The sequence below is a fragment of the Hipposideros armiger genome, unplaced genomic scaffold (assembly GCF_001890085.2).
Source record: "Hipposideros armiger isolate ML-2016 unplaced genomic scaffold, ASM189008v1 scaffold_365, whole genome shotgun sequence".
Classification (NCBI taxonomy): domain Eukaryota; kingdom Metazoa; phylum Chordata; class Mammalia; order Chiroptera; family Hipposideridae; genus Hipposideros; species Hipposideros armiger.
In genome coordinates, this window is record NW_017731715.1 from 401,944 (window position 1) to 429,329 (window position 27,386).

The 27,386-nt window shown below is 35.6% G+C and overlaps 1 protein-coding gene across 1 annotated transcript; it reads left to right on the top strand.

Moving 5' to 3' along the window:
* Nucleotides 1–4,020: 4,020 nt before the first annotated feature.
* SEM1 (SEM1 26S proteasome subunit) lies at nt 4,021–27,276 on the top strand. Its single transcript, XM_019662066.1, is given in 4 exon segments — nt 4,021–4,083; nt 4,086–4,221; nt 19,681–19,774; nt 27,070–27,276. Coding segments are annotated over 4 exon segments (321 nt in total). The 5' UTR covers nt 4,021–4,035; the 3' UTR covers nt 27,113–27,276.
* Nucleotides 27,277–27,386: the final 110 nt, after the last annotated feature.

Sequence of the window (27,386 nt, forward strand, 5' to 3'; positions counted from 1 at the left end):
GTCTACTTTCTGACATGTCATTCTTTCTGCACTTTATTTCACTGTTGCAGATTGCATATGGTTTGGTTTGCCTCTCCTTTTTAAATTTCCATTTTCTCTTAATGGAGTTACACTTGCATTTATGACAAATGTATGTGGAAGTTTGATGATGGTGTTGGGAGCTGCCTAAATGTTGTGAACTGGTGCTTTGTGGATTTTCTCTGATCCAGGACCTGCCCTTTGGAGACTCAGAGAGAAGCTGCAGCAAATGGCTATGTTCTGGAGGTTAGAAAAGGCAGATAAAAAGATAGCCACAGCACAGCAGAGGTTCAGTACTTCTTGATGTCAAGCATGGATGCTACTGGAAATAAACTTTTCTTCTAGCCTTGAGGAGTTTTATGTGTCACTAGAAGGTGGGAATCTGCATAATCATTTTCTTTCCTACTTCAAACTATTACTATTTATTGTCTATTTACCATATGCCAGGCACCCTTCTGAGAGTTTTACATGAAATTGCTCATTTAATCCTTACAACAACCTCATGGGGAAAGTAACTTATTACTACCACTTCTAAGGTTGGTAAAACGAGGCTCAAGCGGGAAAGTAATTTTATCCAGTCCTTCAGCTGCTAAGTAGCAGAGCCTGATTTGAACTCCGATAGAGTGACTGTAGAGCCAAAGCTTTTTATTTATTTTGTATTTTTATTTGTATTAGTTTCAGGTGTACAAAACAATGTAATAGTTAGACATTTATACCCTTCCCCCAATCTACTACTCCTCTGACATCATATATAGCTGTTACAATTCCATTGACTCTATATGTTGAAAGGACATCATAGTTGAGCCTCCTCAGTTTTTCATGGCTGGCTAACTAGCTATGTCCTTCTGAAGTCAAAATGAAGATGCCTTTGTAATTGGTCCTTTCTCTAGATATTGGCCATTTAACAGCCCCTCGCCATTTCTTCCTGGATAGATATAGATACAGAAAGGTCAACCTTGTGTGATCCATCCTGCCTAGTTACTGAATGGTCACTCCACAGCAAACTTAAGGATTTAGATATTTGTGATGTAACTAATATCATGTAGATTCCAAATGGAACTTCTAGGGAAAAAAAAAGATTTGCTTGAGACAAATGGAATCATCTACTATAAAGTCTGCTACTAACTTGATTTCCTGTGAAGTTAAATATAATCAACTCATTACAGAGATGATATAGGTAAAGGCATAGTTTTGACAACAATGCTTCTTCCTAGAGTTGTGGAGAGTTTCCTAGCCGTAGAGAGCTAAGTCAACGCCCAGGTTTGATTTTCTTCATTATACCTTTTTGCCCTCTGCACTTCTGTCTCCATGTATGTGCTTTTGACATTTTCCCATGAGTACAGGTTTATATTGTTAGAAAGAAATGATTCTGGGATTTCTGTGTGAATCGTCTGGCTTTCTACACAATGAGATGGTTTGTTTCCTATCTTTAAGAAAGCCCTTAGAATATAATAGTTTCACCACTTAGCACTGTAACTTTGGTCACATTACAACCGCTCTGTGCCTCAGTTCCCTCAAGTATAAAAGAGATTTAAATTGTAAGTACTCACTTAATAGGGCTGTGGTGAGTGTTCAATAAGTAAATACACAGAAAGGGCTTGGCACAGTGCCTGATACAAAGTAAACACTAAATACATGTTTGCTACTATTATTTATATTATTATTATTAACTTGTGATGGGTCTGACTTCCTTGCAAAGTATCACTAAGATATCATCTAAGAAACAAAACCCACATTTAGAGACTTTTAGGGTTGGTATAGGAGATTTGAGATATTTTAAAATTTACATCCCATAGTTAATAATAGCTAACATGTATTGATCAATTATTACATACCAGGTATAAACTATGCATGATATAATAATCTCATTTAATCTTCACTATAATTCTGCAAGTAGCTAAAATGTACTTCAGAGAAATGAAGTAATTTGCCTAAACTCGGTTTAGTAGGACTTGAGCATGGCTTTCTATCCTGGTCCATTAAATATGTAGTCTTATAGCCTTAATTCAGCTAAGCAATAATGCCTCTTACTTTAATAGCTATCATTTTCCAGAGTTTTCCCCTGTGCCCTGACTATCAAAATGAGAAGTTGCTCATTGTGCCATGTGCCACAATGACTTCATTTCAGTGGTTCCAGCATTCTGGATTAAATGAATTAGTAAAATAAAAAAAAAATGTGGGGGACTTAACATAAGGTTGTTTCTTAACTATTCCTTTAAATTGTATACATTCAGTTTTAGGGAGAAAAAGGAAAAATCACAATATTGCTGGTGTTTTTTGTTTTTTTAGAATTTGGGATTCCTGACCCCTTGCCATGTTTTTAAATAATATTTTAAAAATTGAGATATACTTCACATAACATAAAATTCCCATTTTGAGGTGTACACTTCAGTGGTGCTTAGTATAGTCACTATGTTTTGCAACCATCATCACTATCTGCCACCACTATCTGCAACCATTATCACTATTAATATCAGAATGTTTTTATCACCTCAAAAAGAAACCCCAGACCTATTAGCAGTAAGTCCCAAATGCCCCCACTTCCCCATCTTTCTATCTCTATAAATTTGTCCTTGGGCAAATCTTTTATCTCTGCACAAAATGGTTATCTCAGATCTGTGATTTGTTTTTTTATTCTTTGCTGCCTAAATCAAACTGCCTGCTCAAAGCTTCAACTTGGTTTGTGGCTCTCAGTGGTATATGTATGATAGATGGCATGACAGAGTATGAAACTCTTAAGAAATCTCATCAAGGTTCACAAATGTTTGCCATACAAATGGACTTTATTATGAAAAAATATACTGCATACTTTCTGCATTTCTACTGCCTATGTTTACTTCTAATTTTAGATTTTCCTCATTTTTTCTCTTCTTTCAGTAATTTGGTATTTATTTATGTAACATGCCAAATTACATATATTTTGAACTTAATTTGAAGACTGCTAATGTTTTCAGTAATCAAAATAGTGTTATAAGGCCATCTTATTTTTTAAAAACTTACATCTAATTGTAGGTTCCCAAATTCTGGTGCAAATTTGTGCTCTATTTAGTTGCTCCATTCTCTGTATACCTATACTATCGATTCATTTCTCATATAATTTTATTTTAAAATAGAGATTCAAATGTATTATTGTGTGATTGTGATTTTTTTGTTTACATATCTGTGAGTGGACTATGAGCTCCTTGAGTGATTTTTCTAGCACAGTGTCTGCCTGGTACATGCTATAAACTAATCTTGTTAAATAAATGAGATTTAAATACATAAACAAACACATGTATCAAAATGTACAATTAATTATGTTACACAATATTCATCTATAATATTACATACACATTTAACAGTTTTATAGTTCACAACTACGTTCAAAATTATATTTAATAGTATTTTAAAAATTCAAAATGATACATTTTGAACACCATAAAATATTATATATATATCGAGTTTTACATGGTATTATTTTATAATAACCTGTAACATAGTTATGACACACACGCACAGATACACACACACACTTTAATAGGGTATTCACCACAGTGCAATTAAAAGATGGAGGAACACTGAATAATGGAAGAGTTTGGAGAGTCAAGTCAGGCAAACAAATCTGCATTTGAATTGTCTAGCACTACCTGAGTGACTCTGGCTATTTCTGAATCTGAGTTATATGTGATATGGGCATATTTAATACTATGCTTAAGGAATTGGTGTAAGGATGGAGCTAATCTATGCTAAGGGCTTGGCATTTAGCAAGCCTTCAATGAATCTTAGCGGACACCTCATCTCTCAGCAGTAAACTAAGTAAAGGTTTTAACTTTCCTACACATTATGAGTCTTTTCCAGTTAGGGAAATGTACCCTGATATCAAGTTTGTCAATTCAGAGACTCTGGATAAAACGGTAGAGGTACAAAATAATCAACCTTTCTAGCTGAATACTTGCTAAGCCTGCAGGAAGCGCTCGACGGACCTCCAGTATCCCAGCATTCCTCGCGCTGTTCCCCTTGCTATTCTTCCGCATCTCTATGGTAAAGCCGGCCTCGGAGGCGGCAGCGGTGGCGGCGGCTGCGGAGAGGAAGCGTCGGGGCTCCAACTTTCCTACTGGCCCGAGAGCTTTTGGGCGAAGAGGGTGGCGATGTCAGAAAAAAAGCAGCCGGTCGACTTGGGTCTCCTGGAGGAGGACGACGAGTTCGAGGAGTTCCCTGCGGAAGGTAAGCGGCTGGGCCCCGGCCTCCGGGCCGCGGGGACGGTGACTCAGGCCTTCGGGTGGAGGAGGTGCGGGACTAAGGCCCTGGCCGGGAGGCGCCCGCGGGAAGTCGAGACCCCTGCGGCCGGCCCTGGAGGCTCTGCACGCGCGACGCTCCGTGCGACCGGCGTCGGCCACCGAGTGTCACGGTGGGACTCCCCGATGAGGCTAAATGCCTCTCTGCTTCCTCATTGGGAGGAGCCACGGCGACTCTGGACCCCTTGTCCGGGTGTCCCGGAGGGCCGGTCCTTCTCCTCTGAACCCGGGTGTCCCGCCACCCCGTTCCTGTCTGCGTAACCTTTCCCCCCATTATTTTCTATTGGCTTAGCCGCCTTCCTGTGCCTTCAAACCTTCCAGAATTAAGTTGTTCCTGGTTAGGCCAGTGCTGCTTACTTTTAGGACTTTACAGATGAAGCCTGTTAAGTAGGATGGGCGGATCAGATGTTGGTGCTTAATGTTTTACTTCTTGTTCCTCACTCGTTTTTAATCACTTAACTTCGAATTAACACAAGTTTATTATTTTTATTAGCTCCATGGTTACCAAGAGGCACTAATTCATTTTCACAAATCGAGCAAGCAGGTACCGGTATTACTCTTTTTCAGATAAAGAAATTCAGACTTGCCAAGTGTCACATAACTGGCTAGACAGGATGGGCCGCTGGCCCAATTGACGCCAGAGTTCTTCAACTCTTGAGCTGTACTGATTCTGTTTATGAGTTAGATCGTTGTGGCTAAGTTAAATTTTCAGAATGACTTCCTTTATTGGCCAAATGTAGGATAAATAGTACTTACAAGCAAAAGAGGCAACTGTTGGGTAGTCTTTCTGAAGGTGGTAGGAAGAGAGCTGTGTGTGGTTAATGGTGTACAAATGTGTTACACTTTTTTTTACACTTAAGCAATTACTCCTTTACTAAAATTGTCCTAGGCAGCACCTATGGTGATTCTATTATGCATAAGACCACAGAGCTTTGTATTTATAGTGTACTCTATTTGTTTTTTGGTTTTTTTTTTGTTTTTTTTTTAGTGGAAGGAGACATTAGTGTGCCTGCTACACAAACTCATAATTCACCCAAAGCACATTTCTTTTCAGTTCTGGGATTCATTATATATGGTGGGGATTGCTTTTTTTGTTCTGGTAGTAGATTTATCTGTTAAGACGCTTTTTTGTTTTTTTGTTTTTACCTCACTTTCAAGTTGGTTCATAATCCTCCAACATTGAGCTATGAGTAGAAAGCTGGCCTGTGGAGAGCAGCATCCACTTCTTACTGAAACTTAATATTTCAAATAGCATTTATTTATTGTTTATCTTACACAAGGTACAGTGTTAGGCACTTTATTTACATTATATAGTCTAATTATCACCACAACCTGAGGAAACTGAGGTGCAGAGATTTTTAAAATTTGCCATTAAGTGGTTAAGCCAGGATCTGAAAGGTCTGTCCTGAGTCTCCAAACCAAGCTTATCACTAAGATTTAGCAAAGTGCCTGGCACAGAGTAGGTGGCCAATAAATGCTTGTTGAATAAATGAACATTTAAAATAAGTAGTTGAGAATTGACTGCTTAAAAAGGATGGAAAGACAACGGTATACCTGATGATACATGATTTTTCTGAGCAGCTTTCATCTTAACAGCTTTTGCAGAATATGTAGTTTGTTCTTGTTCTAAGTTCATGCTGTGAGCAGCAATTTGTTCTAAATGTTGGGAGTTACATGGTAAAAAAAACATCTCATTAAAGGCAAAAGGGTAAGCAAAGAATTATTTTGTGAAGCCAAAGGCTTCTCACAGCAGACTGATTTTTTATTATTAAGACATTCACTATTTATTAGTCACTTTACGGGATATTTGTTGTTTTCAGGTTTGCATTTGTAGAGCCTACTTCATTCAGGAAACTTTCCATTTAGAATGAGAAATACATTTGATATGCCTTTGTTTGATTCAGGTTTCTGTATTATTTTTCTTCTTTGGTTTATAATTCAAACAGCTTTTCCTTTCATGTTAATTTGAATTAGATTTGCTAGATACAAAAATAGCCCACAAGGTGAAGCCAGTCAATATTTATTAATAAAAACTGCTCTGATAAATAACAAAACTAAAAGAAAAAAACTTGGAAAAATATCACCAAAGAATAATATCTCTTTTGAAACGGTCATCTCTTTACTTTTTAGGGCCCAAGTCAAGGTTCAGTTTCCTTGCTACTTGAAGTGTGATCTACTAGGGACCAGCAGTTTTGCTATTACCTGGGAGCTTGTTAAACGCGGCATCTCAACCTAGACCTACTGACTCAGTTTGGACTTTACCACTATTCCTAAAAATGTGTATGCATGTTAAAGTTGGAGAAGCACTACTTTAAAACTGTGGCCTCCTTTGAATCTTTCAGTATTTGAGTTTTCAGTTATTAACTCCCTGAATTAGTTTCCAAGTTCTTTGCCTTCTTTGGAAATTCTCCTTGTGATTATCTTTGTGTTAAATATGCCACTGACAGAAGCACAGACACAACTTTAAAATTGCCTGTAATCATCTTTTCAATCTATGGGAGGTCTTTCTTTCAGAGGCCTTGTTGAGTCTCTTCTGCTCCAGAAAGAGGATAATGTCCACTGTCTAGGGTAGCTTGCAGTTGAGAGCCTGCCATATGAAAGCCTTTATTGAAATTTATGTATCCCTGTTTGACCAAAGGATTGTCCATTTTTTAGGACTGTTGTTGCTACATCTCATCCCAGATAAGAACTTGTTTGGTAGGATGTCAGTTCAGTCATTTTAAGGAGGAGGAATTTCTGTTTTAAAAAGGAAACTCAGATAATGTGTTTTCATAGAGGCCTCATTTTTTTCTTTTCTGAATAGCTATTCTTTAATGTAAGTTATAAGGTGGGGTGATTCTCTGAAAGTGCAAAGGAACAAATGCTTCTCCCCACCCCCTTTATTTACTCTGGATTTGTGTTACATTGGCGGTTCCTCGTAATTCTAATTGGCAAGTGTGTAATCTAGTCATTAAATAGGAACTGTTGAAAATCATTTTTAGGGTCTTTGTGAAATGCATTCTGCAATTTCTTGACTAAACTTATTGAGAATAGGCTTTATTAGGAAGACATTCAACATCCTGGGCATGATTGATTATCATTTTGGAGGCTTTGGTATGGTTAGAATTTGAGAACTGGAAAGCAACTTGAAGTCTAGAGAAGATAGAATTTGTCAAGATGATACAGCTAGGTTGGTAGTAGTAGAGTGGGGTCTAAAACTAAAATACTTTAATTTATTTGAAACTTCAAACAATTTTTCATGTCAGACTGGTACTGAAAGGGTATTGAAATATTGTCAATCTCTGACAACAGGTGGGTGAGACTAAAAGTGAGAAGAAAAAGTGGGCTCTTACATTCTTCTATTTTCTTTTTCCCGTGACAAAATTGAGAGCTTTTTCTTTTTTTGAGGGAAAAGCTTTTTTAGAATATTTAAAATGAAAGTTTGCCTCCAGAAGCAATGGTATTTACAAGAAAATATTATTATACTAAGTATTCTGTAATTTTTCTTTAACCAGTGAAACTGCTGTATTCGAACAAATCAAGAGCAGTATACCACCCATTTCCCCAACCCTCCTTGAGAAATTCCTGGGTTAGACACTGTTATTGATGGGAATATGTCTGTTGAGGCACATAGCAGGGTGGTCCCCCAATGTTGTTGGTGTTCTAAAATAACTTAGGCACTCTCACCTGTGCCTAACAAAGTAGGAAACCTTATGTATTTTTGGATGTCACATTCATTTGATAGGTAGGAATGTGAAATATCTACCAGCATTTAGTGGGTAGAGGTCAAGGATTTTAAATGCCTGCTGCTCACACCAGTCCTGCACAGGGAAGAATTGTCCTATGAAAAATGCCACTGAGAAATATTTACTTGAACATTGGATACTAACTGGACTAAACCATTAGCAGAAGGCTTCCTTAGAATCTTAAATGTAGAAGGTAGAAAAACTAATATTGACTGTGTCAGATAGTGCACTAATAAAAATATTTACCTAGTACCAAAAGGGGCTTTGCTGTTTTCAGTTATTAAATGTAATATAGTGGACACATAAATAATACCGTCACACATGTAAATTAATTAATGGTGGTAGTAAGAAATGGAGAATTTATGTTACTAAAAATTTTTAAGAAAAAAGATAAATACAGTAAATTGCAAAGTGCCTGTTGAATGTCCTTTCATGGTAATCATATGCTGTGGTGAATAGTCTTACATCTTTTTGTATGTATGCTGTTGTGCTTATTATAAGATAGACTCTTAGAGAAGAATTTGCCAGATCAAATTTGCAGGTGCATTTTTATTTTTTTAATATAATTTTTTACTTTGAATAATTGCAAATTTACAGAGTAATTGAAAGTACAAACAACCTTTTTCCCCCTGAACCGTTTGCAAATAAATTGCCAGTCTGATGCCCATCACCCCTGAATGTTTTAATGTGTATTTCCTGCAAAGACATAACCACAGTACAAACATCAAAATTGGAAATTAACACACTGATGCATTACTATCACCTAATCCACAAATCTCTTTCAGGCTTCTCCAGTTGTTTCGATAATGTCTTTAATTTAGAATCATGGATTACTACATTGAGTTGTCATGCCCTTTAGTCTTCTTTAGTCTAGTTCAGCTCTCAGTTTGTCTTTGACTTTTGTGATTTTGATAGTTCTGAAGTATAGGCCAGTTATTTTGTAGAATGTCCCTCAACTCTGATTTGTCTCGTGTTTCCATGTGATTAGATTCAGGCTCTGCACCTTGGCAGGAATATCAGTCGTGATGTGTTCTCATTGCATTCTATCACGTGGAACATGATTCTTATTTGTTCCAATCCTGATGATGTTCACATTAAGGTAGTAGCATCTGAGAGACTTTTCCATTGTTTGATAACTCATTTTCCCTTCATTCTTAATAGGTCTTTTGTGAGGAAGGACTTTGAAACTAGGTAAATATAGTAGCCCATTTATCATCAAGCTTTCAGTTTATTCATTTGTTTATTTATGTCAGTATAGGCCCATGTTTTCTTATTCAGTGGGTTATGATTTATTACTATTATTTGCTTTGATTCTCATATTGTCGCATATTTGAACATTGGGAACCCCTTAAGGCTGTCTTCTGTGACCTTTTGACATGTCACTATCATTCGTTGTGCATTTCCTAACATTCTGGCACAAAAAGGTATTCCAAGCTCATCTTGTACTTTTCCTTCTCCAGCCCTGCAATCAGCCATTTCTCCAAGATGCATTCCTTTTAGTGTAGAATTATATTTAGAAGGCAAGATCTTAACTCCAGTTGTGCTAATGCGTTTGGGACCATCTCAGTGGAAGGTACTAGGAAACATACTAGTGTGTGTATACATGTATATACTTTATACCTATATAGTGTGTATAGATTGTATAAAATCATGAGTTCATGCAGATAGCTCCAATTACAGTTCAACGCCACAGGGTTTTGCTAGTTTCCCCCCCCCCTCTGTCCATAGTTATAATTTCTTTCCCCAACAGTGAGAAACCTGGCTTCTATTATTATAAATACATTGTCTTAATTGGTCACCCACCTGCCTATCCAGTCTTTGTTGTCTCCTTCACCCACAGATGCCCTCCTTATCCCACTTGGGATTCAACATTCTATGCCAGGCCACCCTCTTCTCACTCCTGTACTGAATGACTTCTTCACCCTGTCCAGGCTCTGACACACCAACCACACAATGCTGCCCCTCCACGGGAATGCCCTTGTAGCTCTGCCTGGGCTCTGACACCTCACTAGGACCAGTGAATTTTGAAATTTGACATATATTTTCAAATTGCCTTTGAGAATGGTTACATTAATTAACAGTCCCATCTGCAATTCATCTTTTCCTTCATAGCGTTGCCTATATTTTATATTAAACATTTTAGTCATTGTGAACCTGATGGATGAAAAATATTGCATCATTTTAATTTGAGTAAGATTGACCATTATGTGTTTCCTTGAACTATTACCTTCTTAATTCTCAGATTCTTTATATGTAATTTATGGATAGTAATTAGAGTCATGTAAGTATTACATGATTATATTAGTTTGCTTGACCTGCCATAACAAAATACCATATACTGAGTGGCATATACAACAGACAGTTATTGTCTCACAGTTCTGGAGTCTGGAAAGTCCAAGATCAAGGTGTTAGCCAATTCATTTCCTGGTGAGGGCTCTTTTCCTGGCTTGCAGACTATTGCCTTCTTACTATGTCTTTACAAGGTAAAGAAGAGAGAGCAAGCTCTCTGGCATCTTTTCCTAAATGGCACTAATAATTTCATCATGATGACTCCACCCTCATGACCTCATACCTTCTAAAGGCTCTCTCTTCAAATACCATCATATTGGAGGTTAGGGCTTCAATATAAGACTTTTGGGCTCTGGGGGACAGATCATAACAGTGATATATGTGAAGTGTATAGCATAGAGTTTGGCATAAAGTTGGTTTTCAATGAACATTAATCCCCTTTCTTTACTCCCCCTGATCTATTTAGTCATTTGGATTTTGGATGACGTTTGGTATTTAGTTTATTAGAATTTGAACTATTTTGACAAATATTTTATTTGTAATTTTAGGTATATCCAAAATTAAACTTGTTGAGTTTGTGGGTTATTTGATAATTTATTTTCTAGTATTAAAAACTTCTAAATTAAAAAATATTGCCAGAATTCTTTTCCAAAAATACTTTAAAAATAGTGTGGTTATTCATGTAATATGAAAATTCATAAAACAATAGCATACATTGTTTAAGTATGCATACAGGTGTACAAGAGGTATAAAAAATACAATGGTGTGGAAAAAAATCTAAATCAAGATAATTGGTGCTTGAGAGGGTATAGTTAGAGATGTGACTCAGGATATTGCATGGAAAAACTACTTTGAAAAACTATTTGATTAGCTATTTCACTGATTTCATGGAATGAACAAGCAATAAGCAATCATGACTTAAATAGTGTTACTACTCACTTGTTAAACGATTCTCATTGAAAAATATGATGAACTGTGAAAACATTGAGGGGAAAATAAAAGTTTCAAAAACTATACTATACTCTTCTTCTGAAGTACTAAAAATTAACCAAATAGCATTTTTTTTTTTTTTTTAGTTTTGTGTTCTATTCTGTATGTAATGCTTTGTAGAAGTGGTATTGTTGTCTTTGTTCTGGAACATGTTGCTCTTTTTATCTCCTTCACCCCTCAAGTGTCCTTGCAGTGATGAGCACATAGTAGATGATTTATTCATTGGATATATAGTATTTGCTGAGTGCTTCCTATAAATCTGGTACTGAGTGGTGCAGAGAGAATGAAATTGACTGCCATTTATCAGTACTAAGTACTTCAGATACATATTCTCATTTAATCCTCATAGCAGCCTTGTGATGGTTTAATATTTGGTGCTCAGGAAAATTAAATAACTTCTCAAGGTCGCAGTTAACTAGAGACTGCACTGAGCCAAATTTGACTCCTAGGTAGATATTTCTCTATGAACTTGGTGATACAAATGCCAAGAGAGATGGCTCAGTTGTTTCCATACCAAGCTTAAGCTTTTTAGTATTTGCAAGTGCTTATATTGGGAGGTGGGACTCCCAAGTCTTTCTCTTCCTACCCCCAACTAAACCAGAGCAACTTTGCTTTGACGTTAGGATTTCATTTCGTTTCCTTCCAGTTGCTGCTGGTGGGAGGCGCAGGGGGGATTAATCAACCAATAGTAAAGTGCAGCAGCAGTTGAAAAGAAGGGGAATTATTTCCAGTCGGGTACACCGTGAGATAGCAACATTTGAACAGAGCTTTCAAAAGACAAATGTAGGAAAGGGGTTTCCAAAAGAAGGGAGGAGTAGATGCATCGAGGTGGAAAATCAGTGTGTATAATTTGGCTGTGAAATAGTGGTTACAAAATGTAGGTAGTTTGGGGCCTAATCATGGAAAGCTTTAAGCCAAATGACCAGTTTGGATTTGATCCTTAGGTAGATGAAACGAGGAATTTTTGTTTGTTTGATATGTATGAGTTTTCTTTAGTAGGCAGTTTAGGAAAAATGAACCCAGCAGACTTAATTTGAAAGGGTAGAAAGAGACAGAGTCAAGGAAGATAATAGCAAATTGGTGAAATAGATTAGGTGAGGACTAAGGGCTTGAGATAGGTTGTTATTAGGAAAGACGTCAAGGGAATGATGCAAGAACAACTGTGAGCTTTGGCAACTAGTTTGATATGGAGTGGGGAATAAGAAGAAATCTAGAGTTCTGATTTTGCTCTTGTATGTCTAATGGATGGCGGATGGTGGAGTTCACATTGGATACCCTTGACCCAGTATGTGGAGGAGCAGAATGAGGGAATTGAGATGAGTGTAGGACATGAGGGCTTGGAAAAGATTGGAGTAGCAATGGCTTTTTGGAATTTCATAGAATTAAAGAGAAATAAAAGTGCTAATCAACAAAGAGAACCAATGTCAGCATGACTTTGTAGTGGAGCCATTCTGCCAGATTATTTTATATATATTTATATATGTTTTATATATATTTATATTAATACATGTGTATTTATATATTTAAATTGTTGGTGAAGATAATTGTATTTGAACTTTTTTTTTAAATGTAAGAAAAATTGAAAATGATTTCGTAAGTTATTTGGAGCCTCTGTTTCAAATTTCTGGTCACAAATAACTAAAGGCTTTCCAGAAGTCTGATAACAACATCATTTATGACTTCCTTTTGGTTGTTTGCTCTGAAGTTCCTCACTGACATTTTTGGTTCTTGTTGGAGAAAATATAGTAGCCAATGGTGCTGTGCTAGGTTCTGATTTCTTAGCCACTTGAATAGAGTTATTAGATCTCTAGGGTATAGAAGTTTTGTATCATGATAACCTACGGAAATGAAATTTTATAAAAAATTTTAATCTATTTCATACAACTTCAGCAGGAACACATGTAAATTTATCTCAGAATGACTAAATTTAGTGTGGCTTCGTTAGGTTCATGAACATAATGATGCTATTTGCAACCTTTGCTGTTCTCTTTATGATGATGAGTGTACAATTTAGAACTTTTTTGAGCTTTCATCTGTCTCTTACATTTTTCTTCATGTAATGTTCTGCATATACAGACACATTTTTTATTTGAAGAAACTTTGTTAGAGATTAGTTTGTTTATATTCATAGTAGCTTTTAAGTTAAGGAAGGAATGAGAATTCGAAGCTCCCGAAAATCGGTATAGACCAGAATAGAATATTTGCAACCCTATTTGGTATAAATTGAATTTCCTTCTTGCTTTTCTCCAAAGCGGTATACTTCATACTTTTAAGAAATTTTGGAATGTGTGTTGGAGGGTGGGGAGAGTAAGTAATTTTAAAAACATTAAGTTGAGAGAAAACCCTTTTTCACACTTAAATGTCAAGGTGATACTTAGATGAAGTATGTGGGACCCTTTGATTGCTCAGCTTTTTGAAATATAAAGCTAGTCACAGATGTAATTCTCACTGGCAAATGTGAACAAAGCCAAATTTGGAGTAAAGTCCTAAATAATTTAGAATTGCTAGAAACTTAATGTATTAGGCATCTGTTATTGGTTATTTCCAATTCTGACTTCTTAAAATATGGTAATTTTTTTACCAGTACACATCTGGAGGCCTGCACACTGAAGTAAACACAGCTGTGGTTATTTAAACGATTAATCACAATCCTGACAATGCATTTAGTGTTGAAGATAAAGTGTATACTTTATAAAATCATCCATGTATTGAAATAAGGCATTAGACATGAATCAGGTATCCTTGTTTGATTTTATTATTGTTGTCCTTTTAAAAAAAGCTATTTTGGGGTTTAAGGCTTTAAAAATGAGTGATTAAATAAAATTGCATGGTTATCTTGTGTATGTTATAATTGAAAATTAAAACAAGTCAGAGATGTATTGCAAGAGATGTCAGCCAAATCCCAGAGGTTACAACAGTCACAGCTTGTTTATGTTACACATTCACTCAGTAGAGTTTACATATATTGTAATTTACATATATTATGTGTACAGCATGAAGGATTTGTAAGTGTTGGAAATATTTTTGCGGACTGTTATACCCAAACTTTTATCACTGAAACTTTTTATATAATACAGTTTAGAACATTCCTAGTTAATAAAGAAGAGTTTCTACCTAAAATATAGTTTCTGGTTTGTCACTGTGAACACTTAAGTTTCTAATGGTGCTCTTATTAAATAATTTAAAATACTTAAGTTCTAATTCAAAAGGTTAACTATTGTCTTGGATTCTTCATCTGTGGCGATTGGAAGGATCATACGGCCCATGGACTTCAGTGCATCTTACTCCCAGGATAAGACATTAAGGTTAAAGAGTATATTCAGATTTATGTAATGATTAATAAAACACTTAATTAACCAGCTTTTCCAGTTTTGTATCTTTGTATACTCAGTAGTGTCATAATTATGAAGTACTATACGATGATGCCAAAGAAATATAGAACTATTGTCATGAGTCTTTTTTTGTGTGTTCTTCCACCTAAACTCTTGCTCACAATACTGTTTTCCCTGCTTCGTGAGCCAGTTTCTTTTTCTTGGGATTTTATTTCTGTCTTCTTCTCCTTTCCTTGCCATTAAAATAGCATGAGATGGTTATAAAAAGAGGGGGAGATGCTTTAACCGCATGCTAAATGATCATCAGAATTCAGCTCGGTAAATTAAAAATTATACCAATCTTAACATTAAAAAAACCTTCAAACTAGTATCTTCCTTATTATGTTAAGAATTTTGACTTTTTCTAGCCTTTTTAGAATTAAGGGTTGGTGCTCCTACAAAACAAGTATTGAACATATGTTTCTGCCTCTCTGAAGCAGTTGGGCACAAATTAACAAGTGTGTTGTTTTTTTAGCCTCTCAAAGGTAAAAGAATTAAAGCTAGCTTGAAGACATTTGAATGACATCAAGTAGTAACAGTATTGAAATCAACGTTTTGAATCAGGTCATAATTAGATTAAAAGTTTCTGGGGTCCTGTATTTTTACTGTTCTGGGAAGGGTAGGCTTACAAGATTAGCAGAGACATGTGAAATATATATTCCTCTTATGTTATTTCAAATGGAATCTTTTGACACATTATCATTTCCTTTTTAAGGACCAGTGCAGATGGACTCTACCTAGTTAACAATTTGGGAAGCTGATTAATAACAAGTGGTTCAGGCTGATGTGAGACTTGGTGTCTTAGAACCTTAAAACAATTCAGTTGTGGCTTGAATTATGTCACCCCCTTTATTCAAGAACATACTTGTATTATCCAATCTTAATGCATTCAGATTATTTTGTGGAACATTAAACTCTGTTAGGTATCTTTATAAAGACTCCTTAATATATTAGTAAAACAAATATTTACTTTGCAATTCTTATTTCTAGACTCAACCTAAATAGCATATTTAAAATCTAGGATTTAAAGCCGTGAAATAATGGTAGAAAAAAATTAAATTTTTTTTGTAAGACAGTCTTCATTTTTTTTTTTTTTTGGTGGTGGTGGTTTTCAAACAAAGGGGTATAATGTACAGTGATTTCTAAGGCTTTCTCTGTCTCCAAAATTCTGTAATTTTAAACAATCCTCAGTCTTAGCCATTTTATAAATACTTGAAGCATAAAGCCAAACCTTGCTACGTTGCAGTTTAATGAAATAGTTTTATGTGAATTTTTTACACCGGAAGGCCTTAATGCCAAAACAAAGTAAGAAACAAAAAATCCTAAGTTGTCTTTTAATATTATTAGGTAGCTACAGAGCTCTAGGTTTTAATAATATAGTATAATAGTGTGTGTGTGTGTGTGTGTGTGTGTGTGTGTGTGTATAATAGTAATTGGAGGGAATATGTAGGAAAAGCATTATAGTTCTTGTTCACTTGCTATAAAAGGGATAATGGATTTAGTTCCATTGCAAGTTCAATATTACAAGAAATCTAAATTTCTATAAAAGATAAATTTGAGATTTGAACTGCTTTATTCAGTTTTAAAAATTAAAATCATTTGGTTGATTTTTGGTGATTTAGTATGACAGAGAAATATATCTATTGTTTGAAATGAGGCTCCTTTTTTATTTAAGATTTTTTTATTGGGGAATTGGGGGGATGGGAACAGTGCTGGGGAATTGGGGCAAGGGGAACAGACAAGTTGCTGTCGTTTTGTTCTTCAGTCTAGTTGTGGAGAATGTTGCTTCACTGGCCCAAGTTGGCACCATTATTGCGCTCTTCCCGGGTGAGGCAGATCAGTTGCTGGCTTCTGGATGGCCGCTCACTGTGGCTGCTGGCTGCTCACGCTGGCTGCTGGCTACAAACGGTAGCTCACGGCAACCCACTGCAGCAGGGGCTGCAGCCTACGCCGTCGCTGGTGACTCACGGCAGCCCAGCTCCAGGTTGAGCTGTTGTTCAGCATCTTAGCTGTGGAGGGCAGTGTCACTGGCCCTCATGTGGGATCCGAACCGGGGCCCTCTGGGGTCCCAAGCCAGTTCTTAACCATCGCACCACTCGGCCGGCCCGAGGCTCCTTTTTAATTTAAAATTTGATCATAGGCCCATACCGCCTTTACTTAACGCTCCTCACTTGTATACTTAATACTGCAGTTCTGCCCTCTATTTTTGCCTTATAATAGCTTACTTCTTAGTACGATTTCTCTGTTCTTAGAAGAACAACAACAAAAAAGTGTATATATAATATTATAATATACATAGTAAACAGTTTATTATTGCTTGCAATGGCAATATAGGAGTAACTACTATTTTATTCCTGTACTCGATGTTTAAATCTTGACATAGTTAAATCACTTTTCTAGTCTATGAAAGTACAGAAATGTTATTCTTTTAGTTAATCTTTAGCTTTGGGAACAGAGGGAAATCCTGAATATAATTTCCTTTTCTTTGATTTCTTAATCTACTCTCATTATAAAATATAGTTAGTTCACAAACAGAATAAAAATTTTCAGTTTAAGCTTTAAAGTACTTCTACAAGAAAGGAGAAAATGTAAGGCTATATCTAGCCAGTCAATTTAATTTTGAGATGTAATTAATACTTGCTATTATTAAGTATTACTGTTGTTAAGGTGCTCAGAGAATAGTACAGGATTTGAATTTAGGTAATTGCAATATTCCCTCTTTGAGAAGAATAATATTACTAAGAGATAAAAGAAAATTGATGCAGGTAACAATTTTTTTATTGAGAATTTTTACTAATGAATATACATATATTCACTGCTCTGTACAGTGATTAAAGTTAGGTATACGTTTGCCTGAGCTTCTTAGCAACCTGAAATAAATTGCCTAAGAGAAACTTTTTTATTTTTCAGGCACTAAGGCCCTAAAGAAATTCCCACATGATCACTCTTAAGGGAACCTTGAATGAGGTGATCACTATTCTCAAAAGCATTCTTAAAATAAATGCAGTTGAGAATTTTACATAATACATGATACTGTTGATCTCTTCTATCTTGAAATACATATTCTTGGCTTTACTGAAACCAAGTGAAACCATCACTAGCAATTGACCACTCAGAGGCAGGGAACTTGAGAAATGTAGTTCCATCTACCCAGCATTTTATTTACTTTCTACTGTGTACCCAGCATTCAGCTATAGGCATTAGAGTTGCAAATTTAATAAAATGTGGTTCCTACCTGAAGGTTTTGAATAGTAACTGACAGGAATGGCAGGGGTCGTTTTAGGCATCTGTGGAGGATGGGTATATACTGTGTAAGATTTGGGGAGGAAGGGACAGATAGAGGACCACAGTAATAGTCACTCCTATATTAACATAGTGGCAGTAAGAAGAGGGAAGGGGAGACTAACTCTGGAGATGCTTGGGAGCTGAAATGGAAAGGACATAATGAATGATTGTGATAGTTGCAGAAAGAATAGCTAAGATGCCACCCGAGTTTCAGGTTTGGGGGACCAGGTAAATGGAGATAGTACTTTCTTAAATCATGATAAAGATATACCTTGCTTTTAAAAATTTTGTTGATGCATAATGTAACGAAATAAAATACCCATACTATGAGCCATTGCTGAATAGCTTTAAATTTATATGTGTGTTATAAGAAAAGCCTAAACTATACCTTTTGTTATTTAGTTATTTTTCTTTTCAGGCTGAAATGTTCTTAGCCATGTATCTAATAGGTAACTACCAAGATGAAGCTAATGGCTGGGACACTCTTAAGAGTGTGTAGTTCATAATTACTGTTTTTGAAGTGGGGATGAAACATAAATATACAAGGTCTGATTTCGAGTTCCTGTTGCATGTTCCACAACCACTTGTGCTAGGTACTATTTGAGTTTAAGAACACAAAAATAAATAGATTAGTTATTCTTAAGCTCAGACACTAGTAATGGACATAGACATATATAAACTGATAATTATGATTGTACAGTATGTAAGTGCTGTGATAGAGATATACACAAAAGAAGGGACCTAATCTTGGAGGGTGAGGAGGAGAAGGGAGTAGGGAAGGCTTCCATAGGTGATATCCAAACTGATTTTTTTAAAACTATTTTTTGTACATTTTAATTTTGAAACTTTCCAAGCTATATGTTAATAAAAGTTTTCAAAAGAGTGCAAGTGGGAGGTGGGTGAAATGGAGAAGAAAATTTTTTGTAACTGTATGGTGATGATGTTAACTAGATTTATCATGGCGATTATTTTGCAGTATATACAAATATCAAATCATTGTTTTGTACACCTGAAACTAAAATAATGGTATATGTCAATTATACCTCAATAAAAAAGAGGACAGTAAACACCTAAGTTTTATCAGTAAATATTTTGTCATATTTATTTTATTTCTGTCATACATATATATGGTAGAAATATATATAATATACATCAAATATATGAGAGCCATTTGTAAGTAGACTGTTGACAAAGTGACTTGACCCCTAAATATTTCAGCATGCATGTCTTAAAGAATAAAGACATTATCTAAAACAACTTTGCAGTCATGTTGAAGAAAATATTTGGCCTACTTTTTATTATGTGTACATGAGCTATCCTTTTTTACGTTTAGCAATTTTAAATTTCAGACTTGTATCTTCCTGCTCCTCAACTTTCCTTAGTGTTTTTAGTGATGTGTTTTGAAAGATTGTGAAATAGACCTTATAAAAATTAGCCCAAGGAGAAATCAGGAAAGTAGATATCCTTCCTGAAATTATAACAAATTTTCATGGCAAATAGAATTTTTTATATTAATTCCTATTTTAGGTTATCTGCAAATTCAAGAACTGAGAGAACAAGACAGCAGAAATTGAGATTTAAAGAGGAAGATTACCATACTCTCAAAGATAGGATATTAGATGTTTTGAATTGTGACAGTGAGTCTTCAGTGGCAAACTTTCTGAAGTTTTTGTATTTATGGAAACGATATATGAGAAGTGTTTAGATAACATCTGTTTCTGTTTTTAGACTGGACTGGTTTAGATGAAGATGAAGATGCACATGTCTGGGAAGATAATTGGGATGATGACAATGTAGAGGATGACTTCTCCAATCAGTTACGGTAAGCTTTAAGCCAGATTTTTATGTAACTTAGTATTAATTATATGCACAGAATATGAAATTTACATATAATTGAACTCTTAAAGAATAATTAATCTTTGAAATATGTTTTTGGATTATAAAAAGACATATTGCCTTCATCTCCTGTGTTTCTAAACATGAATACTTTGTGTAATTGCACAGAACTTTTGTTCTTCCCAGGCTCTTTACAAAAGTAGTTAAATAGGAGCATACTTGTTATTTTTTATCCTTGTGGGTTTAATTCTGTCAACGTTAATTTTCTGCCAATATTGAATAACTGAGCAAAAATTAGAATCAGAGTTCTAGGATCTAATAGATTGATGATTCTCAGCCTGGAATGGAGATTGAAGTGAAGGGAGTGTACTTTTGCATATTCATGTACAAATCTACCTAATATGATGGATTAATTGAAGTAAAATTCATGTAATATAAAATTAACCATTTTACAATGTACAGTTTAGTGGCACTTTGTATATTCAGTGTTACGCAACCATCTATTTAATTCCAAAATGTTTTCAGCACCCCAAAAGGAAACACCATTCCTGTTAAGCAGCCACTCTGCATTCCTCTTTTCCCCCAGCCCCTGGCAACCACTCATCTGCTTTCTGTCTCTATGGATCTGCCTGTTCTAGATATTTCATATAAATGAATCATACAATAAGTGATGTGTATCTGGCTTCTTTGACTTAGCATAATGTTGTCAAGTTTCATCCATGTTATAGCATGTATCAAGTACATCATTCCTTTTTATGGCTGAATAATATTCCATTGTATGGACAGGCCACAGTTTGTTTATCCATTTATCAGTTGAGGGGCATTTGGGTTGTTTCCAGCTTATGGCTGTTGTGAACAGTGCTGCTATGAACATTCATGTACAAGTTTTTGTTTGAATACCTGTTTTCAATTTTTTGGGATATAATCCTAGGAGTGGAATTGCTGGATCATATCATAGTCTCTTTAACTTTTTTAAGAAACTGCCAAACTTTTCCACAGCAGGTGAACCATTTTACATTTCTATCAGCAATTTGTGAAGGCTCCAAGCTCTTCATCTTCTCACTAAAACTTGTTAATGTTCATTTTTTTTATTATAGCCATTCTAGTGGATGTGAAGTGGTAACTCTGTGGTTTCGATTTGCATTGCCCTAATGACTAATGATGAGCTCTCTTCATGTATTTGTTGCCCATTTGTATATCTTCTTTGGAGCAATATCTATTCAAGTCCTTTGCCCATTTTTAAGTTGGGTTGTTCGACTTTTTGTTGTTGAGTTGTAAAAGTTCTTTCTATATTCTGGGTATTGGGCCCTAATTGACATATTATTTACAAATATATTCTCAGATTCTGTTCGGTTGTCTTTTCACTTTCTTTATAGTGTTCTTTGCAGAAAAGTTTTTTACTCTGGTGAAGTTCAGATTATCTACTTTTAAGAATTCATTGCCAAATTTAACATGAAAATTCATCTCTGCTTTCTTCTAACAGTTTTAGCATTTTAGCTCTTACATTTAGGCCTTCAATCCATTTTGAATTAATTTTGTATATGTTGTGAAATAAGGGTCCAGCTTCACTTTTTTTCATGTGAATATCCAGTTGTACTAGCACCATTTGTTGTAAAGACAATTCTTTCCTCCCTAGTTTTATTCGAATTCAACCCATATGTTTCTGTCTTTGCCACAAAGATATCTAAGTAGACTGCCACAATACTTTGCTCAAATCAAGATATGGAAGTTCTGTTGCAGTCTTCTAATTTTCTATTCTAGTACATTTGTTCAAAAAGAAAGTGAGATAATTTATCACAATTTTAAAATTTATTTTTTAATCACAACACAATAGTTTTTCTACACTTTTTTTTTTAAATGGGCTTAGAAAGCCTACATTCTAAAGACTTTAGTATTTTGCTGGAGACTAATAATAATTTTATCCATCTTCTTTCTCCCCTTTTTGGAACTAGTACAATTTACCTTTCACTGTTATTCTGGTACTTGTACAATTCTCCATGATTTCTCAAAATCACTGACTGATTTTTGGCTATATCCTTTTGTTCTTTCAGTATCCTGAGATGTAATTATTCAGAGCTTTGAGACTTTAAACTACTTTAATGTAGTATAGAGTTATCTCACCTGTCTTAGTTTTTAATTTTGTTTTTCATTTTCCGTTTCATGGACAAGATAGGAACAATAGGTGTTGAACAGTCATCCTGCTTTTTCTCTAAAATCTGTTATTACACCATCTATCCCAGGCATTAGATATGTCTCTTCTTCTTCTTTATCCATATATAGCTCTCAAAATCCCTTTTTGTTCTTTTTTTCATACCTGAGTCCATTGTAGGATTAAAGTCATTCCATGTGTACAAGTTCTTGCTACCTCATTTTTGCAGTTATTTTTGGTTTAATCCTTTTAAAACTGAGCCACATGAGAGAACACCCTGCTGCCTTTTTAAAAAATATGCATCTCCCCTTTTTTCCTCATTAGAATCATATTATGCTGTTAGAATATTTATTTTCAGGGCTTTGAGCTCTGTTGATCACTGTGCTGTGTTCTTAATCGTATATCAGTGTTTTCTGTTATCTTGAAATTTTTTAAAATTGAGGCTAAATGAGTTTTCTTCCTTTGCTATTCAAATGAGTCAAATTTCTTCAAAGTATCTTTTTTGTCTTTCATTAGTCATAAAGTAGCACTTTTCTCTTAAAATTAAATCAAGACATTATTGAATGCTATGATTTTGTCGGGGAATTTTAGTTCATGTGTTGATAATTAGATTTCTTGTCACTACCACATCTTGCCTTTTTACTTGTTTGGAAGTAGAATATTATCCATATATTCTTTGTGGCTTTTTGTTTTTGTAATACACCTCCACAGTACATTTATGTTCTCTGTTGTGTTTCTGCCTTTAAGTTAGTGGATTTCCATAAGTGTATAAATCTTGGTATCTCCATTAGTGAATAAGATACTTTTTCCCACAAGGTTGTTGATACATCTCCAGGGCTACCAAATAGAACTCACTGTAGTAAGGGACGTGTTCTGTAAGCTGCGCTACCCAACACGGAACGTGCTAGTCACATGTGGCTACTGAGCACATGAAATGTGGCTGGCGTGGCTAATGAACTACATTTAAGGAGCTAATTTCAGTAAATAGGCATGTGCTGTTACTATTATTGGACAACACCGCCTCAGATAATATTTATATTCCTGCCTTAAAAAAATTGTCTTGGGCCAGCCGAGTGGCTCAGTGTAAGAACAAGAGCTCTGAGCAACAGGGTCGCCGGTTCGATTCTCACATGGACCAGTGAGCTACACGCAAGTTGAGCTGCCACTGAGTTGCCAGTAGGTGGTAGGACGGCTCAGCTGGTGAGAGCACGTGCTCCTAACAACAAGGTTGCCTGTTGGACTCCCACATGGGATGGTGGCTACCCCACCCGCAACTAAGATTGAACTCGGCATTTTGAGCTGAGTGGCCGCGAGCTGCCGACGGACAGCCAGATGGCAACTGGACTTGGAGCTGAGCTAGCTGCGCCCTCCACAACTAAGATTGAAGGACAACTTGGCAGTTCTCTTTCCTCAATTCCCCAATAAAATCTTTAAAAAAAAAATTGTCTTGATTGATAGTAAGTCTCCTGAAAGATGTGCTTTCTAAGTCTTTGTGAAATGCATTGAGGCCTTTAATGTGGTCTTATAAACCGTGATACAAAGACATGTTGTACTGTTTTCTGATGTTGCTGGGTCCTAATCCCACCTTTGGAGAGGCAGTTCCTACTCTAGAGTAGTCACATTCCTTGTGCTCCGACTCTGGATCTGCCTCTTATTTAGTGACATGTCTTCAGCAAGGACCTAGCCTTCTACTCTCCATATTTTTATTGCTCTTCAGTGTAATTACCTTTAACAAGTAGAAGTAGAAAGAAAAAGAAAAAGGCCACCTGTTTCTACAAGTAACTGAAAGTCCTGTTTTTGCTGTTTCTGGTACATTTGCTCTTTCTATATCCATAGAAATAGGTAGGATTATGAGATTTTTCTGACCCTGCATCACATTTTACATAAAAACTCCAAGAAGGCACTATGGCTCCTAATTTAAGTAAGAGGAGTTCCCAAACCTACTAGTGGCTATTAGTCTTATTCTTGTTTTGTTGTAAAAGGAATGTTGCTATTTTTGTTTCAAATAGTGTACATTCACTATGTGTGTTCTGTGATATCCTTGAAATTTTGCAGGATTTCTTTCCTGTTTCTTCTCCTTGCTGGATTTTTCCTTCCAGCAAACTCATGATATTAATGTTTTAGTATTGTTTTGTGTTTTTCTTTAGTGGCTTAGAATTCTTTTCCTTTTGATTTCTTTCTTTTTTAAAAAAAGATTTTATTGGGGAATTGAGGGAGGGAACAGCGTTGGGGAACCAGGGAAGGGGAACAAAGTTGCTGTCCTTCTGTTCTTCAGTTTAGTTGTGGAAGATGTCGCTTCACTGGCCCATGTTGGTATTTTGATCATTGCGCTCTTCCCAGGTGAGGCAGATCGGTTGCTGGCCTTTGGACGGCCACTCACAGTGGCTTATGGCAGCCTACTGCAGCCTCACTGCAGCTTATGCTGTCGCCTCCCGACAGCCCAGCCTCCAGGTCGAATTATTGTTCACCATCTTAGCTGTAGAGGGTGCAGTGTCACTGGTCCATGTGGGATCCAAACCAGTGGTCCTGCTGTTCAGAGTTCACACTCCCAAGCCAACTCTTAACCAACGAGCCACTTGGCCAGCCCACCTTTTGATTTCTTAATGTCCTAAGTTCTAGCAAAGGAATTTTCATCTTTAAGAATTTTGCTAGTAGAGAAGCATATATTATTTCTTTTGTATTTGGAAACCATTTATAAGTGTAATTGGTCACTGTCAGGAAGTCAAATGGACACAAACCTGGATGGATTTGGTGTACTTGTTTACCTAAATCTAAGATTGGTAGTGTTTTATGTCATTGTTGTTAAAATAAGAGAAAGTGAATAATCTATATTGATTTTGTTAAAGGCAGCAGAAAACTATTGTTTAAGAAAGTTTTAAAATTATTTCCATTTTAAATAAGAAACATATGAAGGACAGGTATTTTCCTGGCTGGGGATTGCAAAGGAAGCATTTAAATTAAATTTGGCAAAGGAAGGTGTAGAGTCAGAAACTTGGGCTGATCTCTTGACCCCTAAACCAATATTTGTACCACCAGCCCATACTGCCCTACACCTGAGCAGAAGACAGAGATGATTGATATGAATAAACCTCTGGCCTTAATATTACTCATGGACTGTAGGTTAGTATTTGTATTAGAAATAACTAAAAGTTTTAGGGAATTGAAGGAGTTTGGGGAAATGAATAATAAATATTGTACATCATTCCTTGCATTTTTTACATTGTGTTTACATTGGATAGTGTGGTGGTGTCTAAGCTAAATTATACTTGAGAACAAATGTCTTTCTCTTATTGGATGTAATGATGTAGCATATACATTAATCATACTTTACATTTGTTTTATCATAGATTGGACCTCAAATAATTTTGTTGTGAACTTTTATAAAATCTGAATTGTGGCAGGATAAGTTGCTGATGATATTTGGAGTGGTAGTTTAAATAGCTGAAATTGATTATAGGGCTAAACTTTTTTGTGCAAATGTTTTATACAGGGCAGATCAACAGTTGCAGTTGACACTCAAAGTGTGACTGAAACTTCAGGTTGAATAAATTATTTAAAATTATAAAAAGTGTCTTTTAAAGTGTGTATATTTATTCCAGTATAAATTTTGGAGATTTTTACCCACATTTAAAATTAGGAAAGTAAAGTCTCATTTAATATTTTATAACTTATTTATTTTGCCTATATATGAAGTGTGATAAAAAATTACAGTGCATATTTAAATTTTTAAAAAATTGTTACAGTAAAAGACACATTGCCATTAATCCTTCTCAAAATACTCCCCCTCGTTTTGAACATACTGTCCCATTCTTGCCACTTTCTGAAGCAGTTCTGAAAGTTCTCTTTTGTGAGTGTCTTTAGTTACACTGTCATGGCTGCCTCGATGTCCTGAATCATTTTGACTTTGAGGAAGGGCCAGAAGTCACACAGTGCCAGATTTGGTGAATAAGTTGGATGAGGACACACCTTAGTAGTTTTATTTGACAGAAATTGCCGTACCAGAAGCGATGTGTGACATGAGCCTTTCTGTTGTGATCACAAAATCGGTGAATGCTGCTGCTGAGTGCCATCCAACAGAAAGGCAGGGATCTTCAATATGGTAAGTCGCGCATCGAACCTTAGTAACAGCGTGTGACAAATTTCAGCTTGTTCGGTGCAGTCAGTCAGGTGTGAGTTAAGGTTGAGGTGTGTTTTAAAGTGTGCCATAAATCATCCTCCATCGTGACAGCGCTCCATGTCACACATCGCTTCTGGTACAGAAATTTCTGTCAAATAAAAACATTACAGTGTGTCCTCATCCACCTTAGTCACAGGATCTGGCACCGTGTGACTTCTGGGTCTTCCCCAAAGTCAAAATGATTCCGGACATCGAGGCAGCCATGACAGTGGAACTAAAGATACTCACAAAAGAGGACTTCCAGAACTGCTTCAAAAACTGGCAAGAACTATGGATGTGTGTTTGAAGCGAGGGGGGAGTAAAATGAGGGGGATTAATGGCACAGTGTCTTTTATTGTATTAAGTTTTTTTTATGTATACATTCACCATATTATTTAATGATACCTTGTATTTTTAATGCAGAGTAATTCTCACACATCCTTAAATTTGATTTATAATTTTTGTCTTGCTCAGAGCAATAGATATGTGAATATGGAAAGCAGTCTGTTTATTCTTTATGTGTAAATAACAGTAATACCTATTTTGATGATTATGAAATCCTTGAAAGTTTGGTACCAGTGTCTTATGTTCTTTACCTTATGGTTAATGATTCTTAAAATGTATTTAAATGTTTATTATGAACAACACTTGTAATTGGAAGATATTTACAAGATAGTAGTAAATTGTTCACATTTCTTCCATGAATAAATTTATCAGAAAATTAAGGAATCTGAAATATAAGTTTACTAATGGGAAAGTAAAATTTTATTAGTATTATGTTGATTCACATCCAGTTTCCTTCTTGAATAGATTTCTTTTTAGGTACTAAAATAAAGCTATTGGTAGTATTTTCAATTGGTGCCTAGCCTTAATTAGCTCATTGATTTATTTATTGTGCTATGTCTAAAAACCAACTGTTTCTTTCATTTATCACAAAAAATGTCTAGTGATGTTGTTCTTTTGTGTTTTATTATAGAGCTGAACTAGAGAAACATGGTTATAAGATGGAGACCTCATAGAATCCAGAAGAAGTGTTGAAGCAACCTAAACTTGAACTGTTTACTAAATTGTAGGACAGAAAACCCAAGATGGGACACTTTAAAAAAAATGTTTATTTCATTACCTGCTTGGCTTTATTTTTGCTTTTGTAACTCAGAAAATAAATGTTTTGACTTAATTTTGGTTTGGTTCAGAATGCTTGATCTTTTGCCTGTAATCATTAATTTTCTCATACTATTCATGATTTTCCAGGACTTTATTACATAGCGACAGTAAAATTTCCTATTATGAATT